Genomic DNA, 19,502 nt, shown 5'->3' with positions numbered 1-19,502 from the left:
CATATTACAACCCATGTCGATGCCAGGAAGCAGCATGTTTTGCAGATTCGTGAATGGCGGATTCCTAGTGGTGTAGTCAACTATTAGTTCCAACAGGACTTTTATGTGAAACTTCCTGGCAGATTAAAACTGTGTGCCAGACCGAGACTCGAACTCGGGACCTTTGCTTTTCGCGGGCAAGTGCTCTACCGTACTTCAAGAAGTAAAGCTGTGAGGACGGGCCGTGAGTCGTCTTTGGGTTGTTCAGGTGGTAGAGCACTTGCTCGCGAAAGGCAAAGGTCCCGAGTTCGAGTCTCGGTCCGGCATACAGATTTAATCTGCCAGGAAGTTTCATATTAGCGCACACTCTGCTACAGAGTGAAAATCTCATTCCAGGACTTTTATGTGTCAGTAGAACTTTGTTGCTTGAAAATTTTTGGGGCACGAAATGTACAGTTTTTATTTCGCAGCACAAATTGTAACTTTTTTGAAGTTCTTTTTTTTTGGAGCCACAGCTCTGGGCTCTAATGGGGGGGGGGGGGGGCAGTAGAGTCCAGGCGCGGCTGATGTGCTAATCAAGATAGCTACTGGGCGCTGTTGATGATATATCAAAATCCTCCAGGCAGGCGGGGTGTGGGACTTCAGTCAAGGCTGAGTGCACAGAACAACTAACGTCGCAGCACCGTGTGATCAGCAGTGAAGTGACGTTTTCTAGCTCGCAGCACTCTCATGCTATCGAGAAACATGCCGCAAATTTAACCAGGCCTAGCAACCTGTGCTTGGGGCAGAGCGGGACAGGATAAGCTGACAGGTCAAGTATGTGACAAATCTACTCGTCCCCCGCCCCTGTAGGACTAAGTCAGAAGCGTAACTCATAGGGTATAAATAATCGAGCGTAGGGGCTCAAAGCATTAAGTTATGCCACCATTATGTCTGCGTCTTGCATGAGGTAGAGGGAATTTACATCTACATCTACATTTATACTCCGCAAGCCACCCAACGGTGTGTGGCAGAGGCCACTTTACGTGCCACTGTCATTACCTCCCTTTCCTGTTCCAGTCGCGTATGGTTCGCGGGAAGAACGACTGTCTGAAAGCCTCCGTGCGCGCTCTAATCTCTCTAATTTTACATTCGTGATATCCTCGGGAGGTATAAGTAGGGGGAAGCAATATATTCGATACCTCATCCAGAAACGCACCCTCTCGAAACATGACGAGCAAGCTACACCGCTATGCAGAGCGCCTCTCTTGCAGAGTCTGCCACTTGAGTTTATTAAACATCTCCGTAACGCTATCACGGTTACCAAATAACCCTGTAACGAAACGCGCCGCTCTTCTTTGGATCTTCTCTATCTCCTCCGTCAACCCGATCTGGTACGGATCCAACACTGATGAGCAATACTCAAGTATAGGTCGAACGAGTGTTTTGTAAGCCACCTCCTTTGTTGATGGACTACATTTTCTAAGCACTCTCCCAATGAATCTCAACCAGGTACCCGCCTTACCAACAATTAATTTTATATGATCATTCCACATCAAATCGTTCCGCACGCATACTCCCAGATATTTTACAGAAGTAACTGCTACCAGTGTTTGTTCCGCTATCATAAATCATACAATAAAGGGTCCTTCTTTCTATGTATTCGCAATACATTACATTTGTCTATGTTAAGGGTCAGTTGCCACTCCCTGCACCAAGTGCCTATCCGCTGCAGATCTTCCTGCATTTCGCTACAATTTTCTAATGCTGCAAATTCTCTGTATACTACAGCATCATCCGCGAAAAGCCGTATGGAACTTCCGACACTATCTACTAGGTCATTTATATATATTGTGAAAAGCAATGGTCCCATAACACTCCCCTGTGGCACACCAGAGGTTACTTTAACGTCTGTAGTCGTATCTCCATTGATAACAACATGCTGTGTTCTGTTTGCTAAAAACTCTTCAATCCAGCCACACAGCTGGTCTGATATTCCGTAGGCTCTTACTTTGTTCATCAGGCGACAGTGCGGAACTGTATCGAACGCCTTCCGGAAGTCAATAAAAATAGCATCTACCTGGGAGCCTGTATCTAATATTTTCTGGCTCTCATGAACATATAAAGCGAGTTGGGTCTCACACGATGGCTGTTTCCGTTGATTCCTACATAGTAGATTTCGGGTTTCCAAAAACGACATGATACTCGAGCAGAAAACATGTTCCAAAATTCTACAACAGATCGACGTCAGAGATATAGGTCTATAGTTTTGCGCATCTGCTCGACGACCCTTCTTGAAGACTGCGACTACCTGGGCTCTTTTCCAATCATTTGGAACCCTCCGTCCTCTAGAGACTTGCGGTACACGGCTGTTAGAAGGGGGGCAAGTTCTTTCGCGTACTCTGTGTAGAATCGAATTGGTATCCCGTCAGGTCCAGTGGACTTTCCTCTGTTGAGTGATTCCAGTTGCTTTTCTATTCCTTGGACACTTATTTCGATGTCAGCCATTTTATCGTTTTTGCGAGGATTTAGAGAAGGAACTGCAGTGCGGTCTTCCTCTGTGAAACAGCTTTGGAAAAAGGTGTTTAGTATTTCAGCTTTACACGTGTCATCCTCTGTTTCAATGCCATCATCATCCCGGAGTGTCTGGATATGCTGTTTCGAGCCACTTACTGATTTAACGTAAGACCAGAACTTCCTAGGATTTTCTGTCAAGTCGGTACATAGAATTTTACTTTCGAATTCACTGAACGCTTCACGCATAGCCCTCCTTACGCTAACTTTGACATCGTTTAGCTTCTGTTTGTCTGAGAGGTTTTGGCTGCGATTAAACTTGGAAACAAGCTCTCTTTGCTTTCGCAGTAGTTTCCTAACTTTGTTGTTGTACCACGGTGGGTTTTTCCCGTCCCTCACAGTTTTACTCGGCACGTACCTGTCTAAAACGCAGTTTACGATTGCCTTGAACTTTTTCCATTAACACTCAACATTGTCAGTGTCGGAACAGAAATTTTCGTTTTGATCTGTTAGGTAGTCTGAAATCTGCCTTCTATTACTCTTGCTAAACAGATAAACATTCCTCCCTTTGTCTTTCATCAGACTATGTTACATATAAGACAAGTAAATTCGATTACACCTAAAAGTAAAGGTGCATCGTCTTTCGTAGTTGTGAATCATAGTTCGTCATACACCGAAAAAATTAGATGAAATGAATCTGAGCGAATGTGATGTATGTCAAATAAAATTGTAGGACTCACTTGCGGGAAAAAGCATAAAGAATGTTAGGACGTACAGTTGGGTATAGTGTTGGGTGTATTCTCGACACAATGATATTGATACCTTGCATCAAGCTCCAAGCCGTTGAAGCAATTTGGAAACTGGAAAATGTACATTTCACATATACAGCTACAGAATTGCTGCACCACGACTCTTTCTGCTGCGATGAGCTGCCCCTGCGACGCTCAGCTAAAAGACTTCATGCAGAGAGAAGCAAGAGTCAGCCTTAAGTAGAGACACCGTTTTACAAGAAAGTGTGTTCGGAACGAAGAGCCCTTACTCCAAAAGCTGGCGAAGCATAAGAAGCATCTGAAGTGTAAAGCTGGGAAATATAAAAGCTCCAGCTAGGCTCCTGCGGAAGACGACCAAACTAGCCATCGGCACTCGATGGCGACACCCGGCCGCTGCATCCCGCCTGCTGTAGCCAATAGTCTCTCCCAGGTTGCGATGGTGCTGTTGAAGAAGTACTGGCCAAAAGTCTCTCATATATATTCCTTCAAATCAGATCCTCTTTCCTAGGCGTTCTCAGATGCTCACTGCCGTCCAAGACCATTTTGTTGTCTGTACGTGATGCCAAACACCATCGTCTTCATCAGCTGTTAACTTTGAAGCGAAGACTACTACAATGCAAGAAGATATATCCAATCACCTTTCTGTCCAGAAGATGCACAGCCACCTGAGCTAGCGACTGTACACAGACAAGTTGGCGCCTTCACACCACAGTCACCGGCCGAGCGACTGTCTTCTGCTGGTGACCATGGTGGATCGCACGTTCAATCCAAGGATGGGGGCTGCCCGGTCACTCTGTTGGTATACACCAGCTCCTGCAAGCTTTCGTTGTTGCTGATTACTACCCTGTCGGGCATACACCTTCGACTTTGTCCATGCTGGTTACTACAGGCTAAACAGCATCGTCGCTGGTGTGGTTCACAGTGACCCAGGGGTATCCAGGCTGTCGAAAGCTGCGCCTGACACACATTGGCAACATCTTCACCCAGGCCAACGTCGATCACTGCTAACAAGTGCTGTGTCAGACAGCAGTTGCTGACGTTGGCACCTGGCATGCAGACAGCCATCTGCATCATCGAATGGCTATAGCTTTCATCCTGTTGCAGTCATGTATCTGTAAAAAATCTTATAAAGTGTAAGTAGGCTGTTTGCGTTTTTATGTTGGTAACGCCACGTAGCGCTCTTTATGAAAGTCACTGACTGTGCAGTCTGTGGCTGGTTTGCATTGTTGGAATATTTGCTATTGGTCAGTTGGATGTGAACAGCGCATAGCGTTGTGCAGTTGGAGGTGAGCCGCCAGCAGTGGTGGATGTGGGGAGATATGGCAGAATTTTAAGACTGGATGATCTGGACGCGTGTCCGTCAGAAAAATGAAATTTAAGACGGGATGTCATGATATATTATGCCTTTTGAACACTATTATGGTAAATACGTTGTATGTTCTTCATCAAAATCTTTCATTTGCCTACTATGCCTAACAGTAGTTAGTGCCTTTAGTAGTTAGAATCTTTCGTTTAGCTGATAGTATTGGCGCTCACTGTATTGCAGTAGTTTGAGTAACGAAGATTTTTGTGAGGTAAGTGATTCATGAAAGGTATAGGTTATTGTTAGTCAGGGCCATTCTTTTGTAGGGATTATTGAGTCAGACTGCGTTGCGCTAAAATATAGTGTGTCAGCTTAGTGATGATCAGAATAAGTAAAGAGAGAAATGTCTCAGTACGTTCAATTTTGTTCAGCTGTTGGAAAATCAAATAACGTAGAGTTTTTCCAGCTCTGTCATTTATAATTTTTTTAAGGGGATGTTTCTAAAGCAATTTTGTAAACAGGGATGTTTTATTAACGGCTAGCCAAATGGCTGCAGTCGCCGACACATATTACAACCCATATCGATGCCAGGAAGCAGCATGTTTTGCAGATTCGTGAATGGCGGATTCCTAGTGGTGTAGTCAACTATTAGTTCCAACAGGACTTTTACGTGAAACTTCCTGGCAGATGAAAACTGTGTGCCAGACCGAGACTCGAACTCGGGACCTTTGCTTTTCGCGGGCTAGTGCACTACCGTACTGCAAGAAGTAAAGCTGTGAGGACGGGCTGTGAGTCGTGCTTGGGTAGCTCAGTTGGTAGAGCACTTGCCCGCGAAGGGCAAGGTCCCGAGTTCGAATCTCTGTCCGGGACACAGTTTTAATCTGCCAGGAAGTTTCATATCAGCGCACACTCTGCTGCCGAGTGAAAATGTCATTCCAGGACTTTTATGTGTCAGTAGAACTTTGTTGCTTGAAAACTTTGGGGCACGAAATGTACAGTTTTTAGTTCGCAGCACAAATTGTAACTTTTTTAAAGTTCTTTTTTTTTTTTTGGAGCCTCAGGTCTGGGCTCTAGTGGGGGGTGGGCAGGGGGAGGGAGGAGGGGGGCAGTAGAGTCCAGGCGCGGCTGATGTGCTAATCAAGATAGCTACTGGGCACTGTTGATGATATATCAAAATTCTCCAGGCAGGCGGGGTGTAGGACATCAGTCAAGGCTGAGTGCACACAACAACTAACGTCGCAGCACCGTGTGATCAGCAGTGAAGTGACGTTTTCTAGCTCGCAGCACTCTCATGCTATCGAGAAACTCACATGCCGCAAATTTAACCAGGCCTAGCAACCTGTGCTTGGGGCAGAGCTGGTCAGGATAAGCTGACAGGTCAAGTATGTGACAAATCTACTCGTTCCCCCCCTGTAGGACTAAGTCAGAAGCGTAACTCATAGGGTATAAATAATCGAGCTTAGGGGCTCAGAGCATTAAGTTATGCCGCCATTCTGTCTGCGTCTTGCATGAGGTAGAGGAAATGACGGGCTTTTGAGTTTCAGAGGAACCACGATCAAGTGTTGGTAATGATGGTCTGCTGGCTGCTTGCCCGCTGATTAACTCGCCATTTTCTGACCCGAGGCTCGCCATACATGCGATGTGGCAGCTGAGGGTCCTGAAAACCTCACCATTGCTCGGAGCTGGTGTCCGGTCATCCATTGCTCTCTGAGTGAATTTGGCTGGCGGACTCCTAGATGTTTGTCATTTAGATGGCGGTGGGGGAGGGGGGGGAGGAAGGCGAGCATGCTTGCATCCTACCCAGCTAGGCGTCATTAGCCACCGGCCTGATTTATCCTTGGGGAGTGAGCAGGGCGTAGCTGCTCGGCATCGGGACGTCTAGTGTTGGCTATGACACCCAAGTACACAACTTGGGGACAATGGGTAAGCGTGGGGGTGCCTAGCCAGCGAAACTCCAGAGGGCGTGGACGGGATGCGCTCGTCCTTCACCAAGTAGCGAACCACACAGCGCCGTGGTAGCAGCCCCAAGAGTCCCAGGATATCGGACGTCACCGGCGTGACACATTCATCAGCGAATTCTGCAGTCGGCTGCATTTGCACGCACATAGTGCGGCCCAGGGACTGGTCGGAATGCTGTATAAGGCTGCTTAAGTTAACACTTGTCAATACTATTACTGTTTAACTGCACGCACCGGCGTGGATCTGCCCTGTCCCTCGCGAATTCTCTCGCCCTTCCTGAAGAATAGCAGCCAGGAATAGGCCGTGTCAGTACAATGTGAATATTCCGATACAAACCCACCATCACCGAAGCAGGATCATGTCTGTACAGGAATACCTAAAAGATACCATGTGAAATTCTTTGATATTAGTGGGATGCTGGATAGTATTGCCAAGACTCCTAAGTGCCCGGGATCGCGAATGTAATGTGAAGGCATTACATTAAACGTAAAGTTGAATTTCGATAAAACTTTGCTTGACGGTAAAGATATACCTTTGAAAGTGCATAAATACCGCCTCTGGGAGTAGTAATTTCAATATCTGTGTGTACCTAGAGACTGATCGTTAACTTCTGGACTTCATTATTGACTTGCAGATTAAAGGAAAACAAAACTATAAATTCTGATGGGAGGGAGCGCAATACTTGCAAATGTTGTCACTCGGATTCAAACTTGCGACATGGGATACAGTACCAAGAGGTGGAGTAGAAGAGGCCCTGGCACTCAGTTACATCTTTATACGAACTCATCAAACGTTAACACGATCTCTTTGGCAAGTATAAATACAGAACGATAGGAAATGTGATGATACCGTAGGTTTATTGGGATGGGAACTCGCACAGGTATCTAATCTCATAATAAATGTCTGCCTTGGGGCTGGAATAAAGCGGCTAAGTAGAAGGAATGAAACAGTTTGGAAAATGAAATAAAATGTTCTTGTTATGGTTTTCAGTACTAATAATAGTTTGATACAGAGCTTCATACTGGTCTGCTCTGTGAAAGCTCCTTCATCACTGCACAATAATTGCAATTTTTAGCCATTTTAATCTGTTTATTATAGTCAAACCTTAGTTTCCTGCACAAAACCGGTATACAAAAACTACATACGGAGTTTCGTAGCAGATGCATAGAACTGGAATAGTAGTTCTACTTTGATGTGGACTGAGGGGCCGAAAGTCGCGGAAAGCGTTATCCCCCGCGTACGGTGCCTGAATGTTCTACATATCTACATATATATTCCGCTAGCCACCAAGCGGTGTGTGGCGGAGGGCACCATTCGCGCCAACAAAGTCATATTCCTCCCCCTTTGTTCCACTCGCGGATCGGGCGAGGGAAAAACGACTGTCTGAACGCCTCAGTATGAGCTCTTATTTCCCTTATCTTTGAATGATGATCATTACGCGATTTGAAAGTTGGTGGTAATAATATATGCTCTACATCCTCGGTGAAGATTGGATTTCGGAATTTAGTGAGCACCCCCTTCTGTTTAGCGCGTCGTCTATCTGCAAGTGTGCCCCACTTCAAACTTTCTTTGAGATTTGTAACTCTCTCGCGATGGCTAAATGTACCAGTCACGAATCCTGCCGCTCTTCTTCGGACCTTCTCAATCTGTTGAATCAGACCCAATTGGTAAGGGTCCCATACAGACGAACGATACTCTAAGACTGGACGAACTAACGTATTGTAAGCTATTTCCTCTGTTGAAGGACTGCATCGCTTCAGGATTCTACCAATAAACCGCAATCTAGAGTTCGCCTTACCCGTTACTTGTGTAATCTGATCATTCCATTTGAGATGATTTCGAATAGTCACACCCAGATACTTGGCTGATGTTACCGCTTCCAAAGACTGATCATTTATTTTGTACTCATACTTTAATGCGGATTTTCGCCTTGTTATACGCAGCATGTTACACTTACTACTATTGAGAGATAACTGCCAGTAATTACACCACGCATTTATTTTCTGCAAATCCTCATTGATTAGTTCACAACTTTCATGCGATACTACTTTCCTGTAGACTACAGCATCATCGGCAAACAGTTTAAGGCCGCTGTAAATACCATCAACCAGATCGGTTATGTAAATTATAAAAAGCAGAGGACCTATTACGCTGCCCTGGGGCACACCTGAAGTTACTCTTGTTTCTGTTGAAGTTACCCCGTTCAGGACGACATACTGCTCCCTGTCTGTTAGAAAACTTTCTATCCAAGCGCATATGTCATTGGATAGACCGTAAGCGCGCACTTTTTGTAGCAAGCGACAGTGCGGAACTGAGTTGAACGCCTTGAGAAAGTCGAGAAATATGGCACCAACCTGGGAGCTGGTATCTAGAGACTGTTGTAAATCATGCACAAAGAGGGCCATCTGTGTCTCACATGAACGCTGTTTCCTAAAACCGTTCTGGTTTCTGCAGATGAGCTTCTCAGAGTCTAGGAATGTCATTATGTCTGAACACAAAGTATGTTCCACGACTCTACAACAAATCGATATCAGTGAAATTGGCCGGTAATTATGTGCATCCGATTTTCTACCGTTTTTATAGTTTGCTATGACCTGGACTTTCTTCCAGTCCCGTGGAACTTTCCGCCGTTCCAATGATCTCTGATAGATGACGGATACGAATGGTGCTATATTTGTAGCATAGTCAACATAAAATCTTACGGGGTTACCGTCTGGACCAGATGCCTTTCTGGCGTCTAAGGATCTTAACTGCTTTACAGTCCCGGATACGGATGTTGTGGCTAGATGCGGTGTATAGTGCAAATGCTTAGGAATTATATTTGAGCTGTCTAATACAGACTGCTGTGTAGTGAACTTGGCAACATTTGGCAAGTTAGTCGTCTTTGAACGTGGAATGGTAGTCGGTGCTAGACGCTTGAGTCACAGGATATCAAGGAATACATCACATTTCGGATATCCGAGGTGAACAGTGGCATGGGAAATCGTCAGTATCGCTGAGAGGATTTTCCCGGAAACCATGCGGATCACCACTAGCGTTTGACGTATGGCTGAGTGTGCAAAGCCAAATGCAGGGGTGGATAGTCTACCATGAGTCCGACCGCCGTCAATTTAAGTGTGGAGCGTCAAAAACCATTCTACAACGAAACTTCCTGGCGGATTACAACTTTGTATGGGATCGAGACTCGAAATCAGGACCTTTGCCTTCCGTGTGCGAGTGCACTATCAGCTGAGCTACCGAAGCACCGCACATGATCCGTCCTCAACAGTTTTATTTCGGCCAGTTTCTCGTTTGCCCCATCCCAAACTTCACAGGAGTTCTCCTGCAAGGCTAGCGCTCCTGGAAGAAACGATACTGCGGAGACACGGCTTAGCCACAGCCTGGTCCAGTTCCACAATGGAATTATCGCTCTACAGCGGAGTGTGCACTGATGTGAAAATTTCTGGCACAGGAAAAGTGTATTTAGAAAGTTAAAAAGATAGGAAACCGGGTACAGGAGGAAGTAAATCTGTGAGTACGGGTTGTCTGTCATACTTGGGAAGCTCAGGTGGTGGAGCCCTTGGCTGCGAAACACAAAAGCCCCGAGTCCGAATCTCGGTTCGGCACACAGTTTTGATCTGAAAAGAAGTTTCATATCAGCGCAAATTCCACCGCAGAGTGAAAATTACATTCTTCAAACAACCCGCAGGCTGCGGATAAGACATATCTCCGCAATGTATTTTCTTCCAGGAGTGCTAGTCCAGCAAGTTTCGTAGAAAAACTTCAGTGAAGTATGCAAGGTAGGACGGGTCGTGACTCGTGTTTGGTTAGCTCAGTTGGTAGAGGACTTGTCCACGAAAGGCAAAGGTTCTGATTTCGAGTTTCGGCCTGGCACTCAGGTTTGATCTGCCAGGAAGACTCAGGTCAGCGCACATTCCGCTGCAGAGTGAAAATTTCAATCATCTACGGATACAAATACGCCACATGCGCTTCTGCAGCTGAGGATGCAAAGATACCTCAAGGACTTCCTGTGACTGTAGGCGATTCATTACACTGTAACAACATATTCAGATGTCACTTCTCATTACGCTAGAGGCGCTCTGATACAGTGATAAATATTTAAAAAGAACATAATTTTTAAAAATTATACACTACTGGCCTTTAAAATTGCTACACCAAAAAACAATGCAGATGATAAACGGGTATTCATTGAACAAAAATATTATACTAAAACGAACGTGTGATTACATTTTCACGCAATTTTGGTGCATAGATCCTGAGAAATCAGTACCCAGAACAACCACCTCTGGCCGTAATAACGGCCTTGATACGCCTGGGCATTGAGTCAAACAGAGCTTGGATGGCGTGTACAGGTACAGCTGCCCATGCAGCTTCAATACGTTACCACTGTTCATCAAGAGTAGTGACCGGCGTATTGTGACGAGCCAGTTGCTCGGCCACCATTGACCAGACGTTTTCAATTGGAGAGAGATCTGGAGAATGTGCTGGCCAGGGCTGCAGTCAAACATTTTCTGTATCCAGAAAGGCCCGTACAGGACCTGCAACATGTGGTCGTCCATTACCCTGCTGAAATGTAGGGTTTCGCAGGGATCAAATGAATGGTAGAGCCACGGGTCGTAACACATCTGAAATGTAGCGTCCACTGTTCAAAGTGCTGTCAATGCGAACAAGAGGTGACCGAGACGTGTAACCGATGACACCCCATACCATCACCCCGGATGATACGCCAGTATGGCGATGACTAGTACAAGCTTCCAATGTGCGTTCACCGCGATGTTGCCAAACACGGATGCGACCCTCATGATGCTGTAAACAGAACCTGAATTCATCCGAAAAAGTGACGTTTTGCCATTCGTGCACCCAGGTTCGTCGTTGAGTGCACCATCGCAGGCGCTCCTGTCTGTGATGCAGCGTCAATGATAGCCGCAGCCATGGTCTCCGAGCTGATAGTCCATGCTTCTTCAAACGTCGTCGAACTGTTCGTGCAGATGGTTTTTGTCTTGCAAACGTTCCCATCTGTTGACTCGGGGGTCGAGACGTAGCTGTACAATCCGTTACAGCCATGCGGATAAGATGACTGTCATCTCGACTGCTAGTGATACGAGGCCGTTGGGATCCAACACGGCGTTCCGTATTACCCTCCTGAACCCACCGATTCCATATTCTGCTAACAGTCATTGGATCTGGACAAACGCGAGCAGCAATGTCGCGATACAATAAACCGCAATCGCAATAGTTACGATCCGATCTTTATTAAATTCGGAAAAGTCATGGTACGCATTTCTCCTCGTTACATGAGGCAACACAACAACGGTTCACCAGGCCACGTCGGTTCACTGCTGCTTTTGTGTGAGAAATCGGTTGGAAACTTTCCTCATGTCAGCACGTTGTAGGTGTCGCCACCGGCGCCAACATTTTGCGACTGATCTGAAAAGCTAATAATTTGCATATGACAGCATCTTCTTCCTGTCGGTTAAATTTCGCGTCTGTAGCACGTCATCTTCGTGGTGTAGCAATTCTAAAGGCCAGTAGTGTGTTGTACTTTTACATTATTTTGCAACATTACATTATCTGCGACACGAAGGAATAGTGTATGTTCTTTTTCGTAGTAAATCCTAGAGCCGCCTTACTGGAGGAGCCAGTCCTTACTGCGAGGCGGTGCGCTGTCGCGCGGCTGCCAACTCACCGACCACGATCATGTCGCCGTGCTCGGAGACGGTCTGGAAGGAGGGCGCCTCCCCGGAGACCTCGCAGCGGTAGCGGCCGGAGCTGCTCAGCGTCACGTCCTTCAGCTCCACCTGGCTCGCCGTCGAGTTGTTCATCTGCGAACAGCAAGCAGCCGAGCACACTGTAGCGAGAGTCCAAACACTGAGGCAGCTGCGGCTCTGCTCTCGCTCGGAGCTTCAGGTTAGCGCCTCGTGCTCTGAATTACCTAGCCGACATCTACACATGCAGTCCGACATCGTGTGCAGGAGGGCACGTAGTTCGGCAGCAGCATTTTGCCCCTTTTCCCTGCACAGGTGGTCTACAGAAAGACGTACAGCCGGTAGACCTTTATGTAATCCCGAGCGAATGTTACGTGTGTACCGTGTACCATTCTGTACTACTGTTTAGGAGGGGCTTCGATAATTAGCACAATATTTTTTTCTGAAAGCGGATTGGTATTATGTAGGATTCTGCTGTTGTTGTTGTGGTCTTCAGTCCTGAGACAGGTCTGATGGAGCTCTCCATGCTACTCTATCCTGTGCAAACTGCTCCATCTCCCAGTACGTACTGCAGCCTACATCCTTCTGTTTCTGCTTAGTGTAGAAGAACGTTTAAGGCAGGAGGTACGAGGGCTATTCGTAAAGTAAGGTCCGATAGGTTGCGAAATGGAAACCACGGTAAAAATCAAAAATGTTTTATTTGCAACAGTTAGATACACCTTGCAGCTACTTATCTCCATAGTCGCCGATCCGACTTAGACGTGTATCGTAGCATTGTACCAACTTTCCAATACCCTCGCTATAGAAGGCAGCCGCCAGTGCTTTCCGCCAATTCTCTACGCTGGCCTACGGCTCGTTGTCTTGTGCCAAAATCTTGTCTTCATAGCCAGCGGTTCGTGTGAGCAGAGATGAAACTCAGAGGGAGACAATTACGGGCTGTATTGTGGGTAACCAAACATTTCCAATTGCAACGATGCAGGAGCATCTTCATTGCCCCTGCAGAATGAGGCTGAGAATTGTCTTGAAGACGAAACAGCACGACAGTTATGTAATGTTAGCTGCATAGCTTCAGGAGAAATTTCTCACCAGGCCCTCGTACTTGGCGGCAGACACTATTTTCTAGACATCTTTACGCACTCACTGCGAGCTCAGAAATGAGAAGAGCGACGTGATGCTAACTGGGGTTATACTAGAGACACTACCCAACACATCTGTGCAAAGCTTTATCGGATTTTCATAGTCGTTTCCATTTCGCGTCCGATCGGACCTTACTTTCCGAATAGCCCTCGTATTATACCCGGAACCTTTTTCTTTTTCACGTGGTTCTTTAAAGAAATACATTGAGAAATATATAAACAAATCGCGGTATTTGGATAAGCCTATGCCTCTACAAGACGTGATTGGCATATTAAAATCTCGACTTCCGGCCAGCATCAGATATAGAATGCTGTATATTAATGAGCATGACCTTGACTCTTTCATGACTACGCTTGACACTATAGATATGATCGAGGAAGATGAACATCGGCCAAGACAACCGGTTATGCAGAGGAGAGCGATTGAGGTGCCAAATGCAAACCGGAATGGAAACGGATTTAATAATTATTATACTAGGAATAGTCAGAGATTCAATGGAAACAATTGCAACGGAAATGGAAATTTCAATAACAGTGCTGCGAGGGGCAGATTCAGAGACAATCGAACAGGTCGCAGATACAACCCAATGTTTGGAAATGCAAGAGATTATCAGAACCAGCAGTTTTCAAATAATAATAATAATGCGTACAGAAATTCTGACACTCGATTTGAAGCAAATAACATAACCAGTCATCAACAACAACCAGTCATAACAGAAGTAGTAGATGATTCAAGAGGAAATAATAATCGACATTTAAACTGAAGAGGGCCGCTTTATGCTCCGTAAAGTCGGCCGGGGAATACAAAAGGGGCAAACCTGTTTTAAACGAAATTAATTCCGTGGCAATGTTGATATATAATAAAGGCGAATTAATGACAGATGAATTGACAAGAGACTTAGAGGCCTGTGTAGTCGAAGATAAAAGGGTTCCTGTGTCTGAGATCATCACAGAAGTGGGAGGAATTTTAACCAATGTTGTATTGGACACAGCTTCATCTACAGACGTAGTATCCGGAACTTTGTTTCGCAGAATTAGTAAAATTAAGAAAATCCCTGTCCTACCAGTACAAAATTGCCGAGTTATAGGTGCAGTGGGAGCAAAATCCAGGAACGTCAAGATACAAACGCTTATAGAGATAAAATTGGGAAATGTAGCTAAACAATGCACATTCCTTGTAGTGGAAAAGTTGTTAGTAGATTGAATTCTTGGCGTTGGAACTTTGCAAGCCTGCAATTGCAAGTTGGACTTGGTAGAAGGAAAGGTGCATTTTAAAATCGAAGATCAATTTGTTACACTGATCTTACAGAGAAAGGAGGCAGTGTATGAGCGATATTTCCGTGGTGCTGCTGTGCAGTTGGTTTGTGCTGAAAATAATAATATGTGCCGGCTACCGATCAAGTCAATTCAAGAAGAGGTTTTCAGACAAAGAGACGAACAGAAGATTGCTGAGTCAGATTGCCTAACGGATAGTCAGAGGGAACAATTATTCAATATATTAACAGAATATGAGTCAGTTTTCGATGAAAAGCCCGGAATTATTAGAGGATATGTTTGTACATTACAGATTAAGCCCCATAAGACATTTTGCCGCACACACTATCCCATTCCCTGGCGATTAAAACAACCAGTTCAGGAAGAGATACAAAAAATGTTAAACTGGAATCTTATTGAACAGTCGAACAGCCCATATTGTTCTCCGTTGCTTGTTGTACCAAAGCCAGGAGGAAAAGTTCGATTGGTATTAGATGCAAGGGAAATTAACAAAATCATAGTACCTGTGCGCACACATCCGGAGAACATCGATGAGTTAAAACAGAAATTTCAAGATGTATCCTATTTAACCAGTATTGATTTGAGAAGTTCGTTCTGGCAAGTCCAGTTAGACAAGGACTCAAGAAAATATACTGCTTTTATATATGGAGGGAGAAGCTATCAGTTCAAGGTCGTTCCGTTTGGTCTCAATATCAGCTCTGGAGTTTTTATTTCTGCGTTGGACTATGCCCTAGGACCAGAACTACGTAGTCGAATAACAATTTTTGTGGACGATGTATTAATTGCCTCTAAAACTTGGGAGGAACATGTACAACTTATTAGGAGGATTTTTGCTGTGTTCAAACAAACTGGTATAACTGCAAATCTAAAAAAATCCCAATTTTCTCTACAGAGAATTAAATTCTTAGGACATATGATTAATGCAAAAGGAATTCTTCCAACAGAAGCGAAGATTAGTGCGATAAAAATTTTTCCAACTCCAAGAAACAGAAGACAACTGAAAGGCTTTATAGGCTTGGCTTCATTTTTTCGTCGATTTATTAAAACTCAAGCAATGAACTCTGAAGCACTAAACCGGCTCCTGAGGAAAGATGTACCATGGCAATGGTCTAACGATTGTGAAAAGGCTTTTTGTGAAATTAAGGATCAACTGATAAATGCTCCGTTATTATACCACCCTGATATGAATGTTGGATTCCGTTTAGCCACTGATTCATCAGATGTCGGATTAGGATCTTGTTTATTTCAAATCAGGTACATCGATGGTGTAAAAACCTTTTGTCCAATTGCATTTGCTAGCAGAGTTTTATCCACCTGTGAAAGAGCATATACCACTACGGAATTAGAAGCTTTAGCAGTTATTTGGTCTTTGAAAAGGTTTAATTATTATGTATATGGCTCAAGGACAGTCGTTTATTGTGACCACAAATCACTAGCCTTTTTACAAACTTGTAAGTTGCTGCATCCTTGCTTGTCAAGGTGGACGCTGGCGCTGGAAGAATATCAGTTTCAAATTATTCATGTAGCCGGAAAAGAAAATATTATAGCTGACGCGTTGTCAAGATCTCCAGAAGGAATAACACCTGAACTGGATGTAAATAATAAGGCAGAATTTCCAGTGCTTCTTCTTCAAGAAAATAATTACATCTACATCTACATCTACATCTATACTCCGCGAGCCACCTTACGGTGTGTGGCGGAGGGTACTTATTGTACCACTATCTGATCCCCCCTTCCCTGTTCCATTCACGAATTGTGCGTGGGAAGAACGACTGCTTGTAAGTCTCCGTATTTGCTCTAATTTCTCGGATCTTTTCGTTGTGATCATTACGCGAGATATATGTGGGCGGTAGTAATATGTTGCCCATCTCTTCCCGGAATGTGCTCTCTCGTAATTTCGATAACAAACCTCTCCGTATTGCGTAACGCCTTTCTTGAAGTGTCCGCCACTGGAGCTTGTTCAGCATCTCCGTAACGCTCTCGCGCTGACTAAATGTCCCCATGACGAATCGCGCTGCTTTTCGCTGGATCATGTCTATCTCTTCTATTAATCCAACCTGGTAAGGGTCCCATACTGATGAGCAATACTCAAGAATCGGACGAACAAGCGTTTTGTAAGCTACTTCTTTCGTCGATGAGTCACATTTTCTTAGAATTCTTCCTATGAATCTCAACCTGGCGCCTGCTTTTCCCACTATTTGTTTTATGTGATCATTCCACTTCAGATCGCTCCGGATAGTAACTCCTAAGTATTTTACGGTCGTTACCGCTTCCAATGATTTACCACCTATGGCATAATCGTACTGGAATGGATTTCTGCCCCTATGTATGCGCATTATATTACATTTATCTACGTTTAGGGAAAGCTGCCAGCTGTCGCACCATTCATTAATCCTCTGCAGGTCTTCCTGGAGTACGTACGAGTCTTCTGATGTTGCTACTTTCTTGTAGACAACCGTGTCATCTGCAAATAGCCTCACGGAGCTACCGATGTTGTCAACTAAGTCATTTACGTATATTGTAAACAATAAAGGTCCTATCACGCTTCCTTGCGGTACTCCCGAAATTACCTCTACATCTGCAGATTTTGAACCGTTAAGAATGACATGTTGTGTTCTTTCTTCTAGGAAATCCTGAATCCAATCACAAACCTGGTCCGATATTCCGTAAGCTCGTATTTTTTTCACTAAACGTAAGTGCGGAACCGTATCAAATGCCTTCCTGAAGTCCAGGAATACGGCATCAATCTGCTCGCCAGTGTCTACGGCACTGTGAATTTCTTGGACAAATAGGGCGAGCTGAGTTTCACATGATCTCTGTTTGCGGAATCCATGTTGGTTATGATGAAGGAGATTTGTATTATCTAAGAACGTCATAATACGAGAACATAAAACATGTTCCATTATTCTGCAACAGATTGACGTAAGCGAAATAGGCCTATAATTATTCGCATCTGATTTATGACCCTTCTTGAAAATGGGAACGACCTGCGCTTTCTTCCAGTCGCTAGGTACTTTACGTTCTTCCAGAGATCTACGATAAATTGCTGATAGAAAGGGGGCAAGTTCTTTAGCATAATCACTGTAGAATCTTACGGGTATCTCGTCTGGTCCGGATGCTTTTCCGCTACTAAGTGATAGCAGTTGTTTTTCAATTCCGATATCGTTTATTTCAATATTTTCCATTTTGGCGTCCGTGCGACGGCTGAAGTCAGGGACCGTGTTACGATTTTCCGCAGTGAAACAGTTTCGGAACACTGAATTCAGTATTTCTGCCTTTCTTCGGTCGTCCTCTGTTTCGGTGCCATCGTGGTCAACGAGTGACTGAATAGGGGATTTAGATCCGCTTACCGATTTTACATATGACCAAAACTTTTTAGGGTTCTTGTTTAGATTGTTTGCCAATGTTTTATGTTCGAATTCGTTGAATGCTTCTCTCATTGCTCTCTTTACGCTCTTTTTCGCTTCGTTCAGCTTTTCCTTATCAGCTATGATTCGACTACTCTTAAACCTATGGTGAAGCTTTCTTTGTTTCCGTAGCACCTTTCGTACATGATTGTTATACCACGGTGGATCTTTCCCCTCGCTTTGGACCTTAGTCGGTACGAACTTATCTAAGGCGTACTGGACGATGTTTCTGAATTTTTTCCATTTTTGTTCCACATCCTCTTCCTCAGAAATGAACGTTTGATGGTGGTCACTCAGATATTCTGCGATTTGTGCCCTATCACTCTTGTTAAGCAAATAGATTTTCCTTCCTTTCTTGGCATTTCTTATTACACTTGTAGTCATTGATGCAACCACTGACTTATGATCACTGATACCCTCTTCTACATTCACGGAGTCGAAAAGTTCCGGTCTATTTGTTGCTATGAGGTCTAAAACGTTAGCTTCACGAGTTGGTTCTCTAACTATCTGCTCGAAGTAATTCTCGGACAAGGCAGTCAGGATAATGTCACAAGAGTCTCTGTCCCTGGCTCCAGTTCTGATTGTGTGACTATCCCATTCTATACCTGGTAGATTGAAGTCTCCCCCTATTACAATAGTATGATCACGAAACTTCTTCACGACGTTCTGCAGGTTCTCTCTGAGGCGCTCAACTACTACGGTTGCTGATGCAGGTGGCCTATAGAAGCATCCGACTATCATATCTGACCCACCTTTGATACTTAACTTAACCCAGATTATTTCACATTCGCATTCGCTAATAACTTCACTGGATATTATTGAATTCTTTACTGCTATAAATACTCCTCCACCATTGGCGTTTATCCTATCCTTGCGGTATATATTCCATTCTGTGTCTAGGATTTCGTTACTGTTCACTTCCGGTTTTAACCAGCTTTCCGTTCCTAATACTATATGCGCACTATTTCCTTCAATAAGAGATACTAATTCAGGAACCTTGCCCTGGATACTCCTGCAGTTTACCAATATTACGTTAACTTTTCCTGTTTTTGGTCTCTGAGGACGGACGTTCTTTATCAACGATGATAATGTTCTCTCTGGTAAGCCGTCAGGTATTTTATCGTTTCGCCCAAGGGGGGGTCCCTCTAACCTAAAAAACCCCCGTGTGCACGCCACACGTACTCTGCTACCCTAGTAGCTGCTTCCGGTGTGTAGTGCACGCCTGACCTGTCTAGGGGGGCCCTACAGTTCTCCACCCAATAACGGAGGTCGATGAATTTGCAACCATTATAGTCGCAGAGTCGTCTGAGCCTCTGGTTTAGACCCTCCACACGGCTCCAAACCAGAGGACCGCGATCGACTCTGGGCACTATGCTGCAGATATTAAGCTCAGCTTGCACTCCGCGTGCGATGCTGGTTGTCTTCACCAAATCAGCCAGCCGCCGGAAGGAACCAAGGATGGCCTCAGAACCCAA

General features: G+C 44.8%; 1 protein-coding gene across 1 annotated transcript in view; it reads right to left on the bottom strand.

The window, feature by feature from the left end:
• Positions 1-19,502, bottom strand: part of LOC126195468 (uncharacterized) — a 661,177-nt gene that overhangs the window by 181,260 nt on the left and 460,415 nt on the right. The window contains exon 3 of the mRNA XM_049934096.1: positions 12,191-12,326. Coding sequence (XP_049790053.1) covers positions 12,191-12,326 — 136 coding nt within the window. The remainder of the gene's footprint in view (positions 1-12,190; positions 12,327-19,502) is intronic.

Source organism: Schistocerca nitens, chromosome 7, assembly GCF_023898315.1.
Source record: "Schistocerca nitens isolate TAMUIC-IGC-003100 chromosome 7, iqSchNite1.1, whole genome shotgun sequence".
In the NCBI taxonomy this organism is placed as follows: Eukaryota; Metazoa; Arthropoda; class Insecta; order Orthoptera; family Acrididae; genus Schistocerca; species Schistocerca nitens.
The sequence above is the reverse complement of the archived record's forward strand: the minus strand, read 5'-3'. Positions and strand labels throughout refer to the sequence as shown.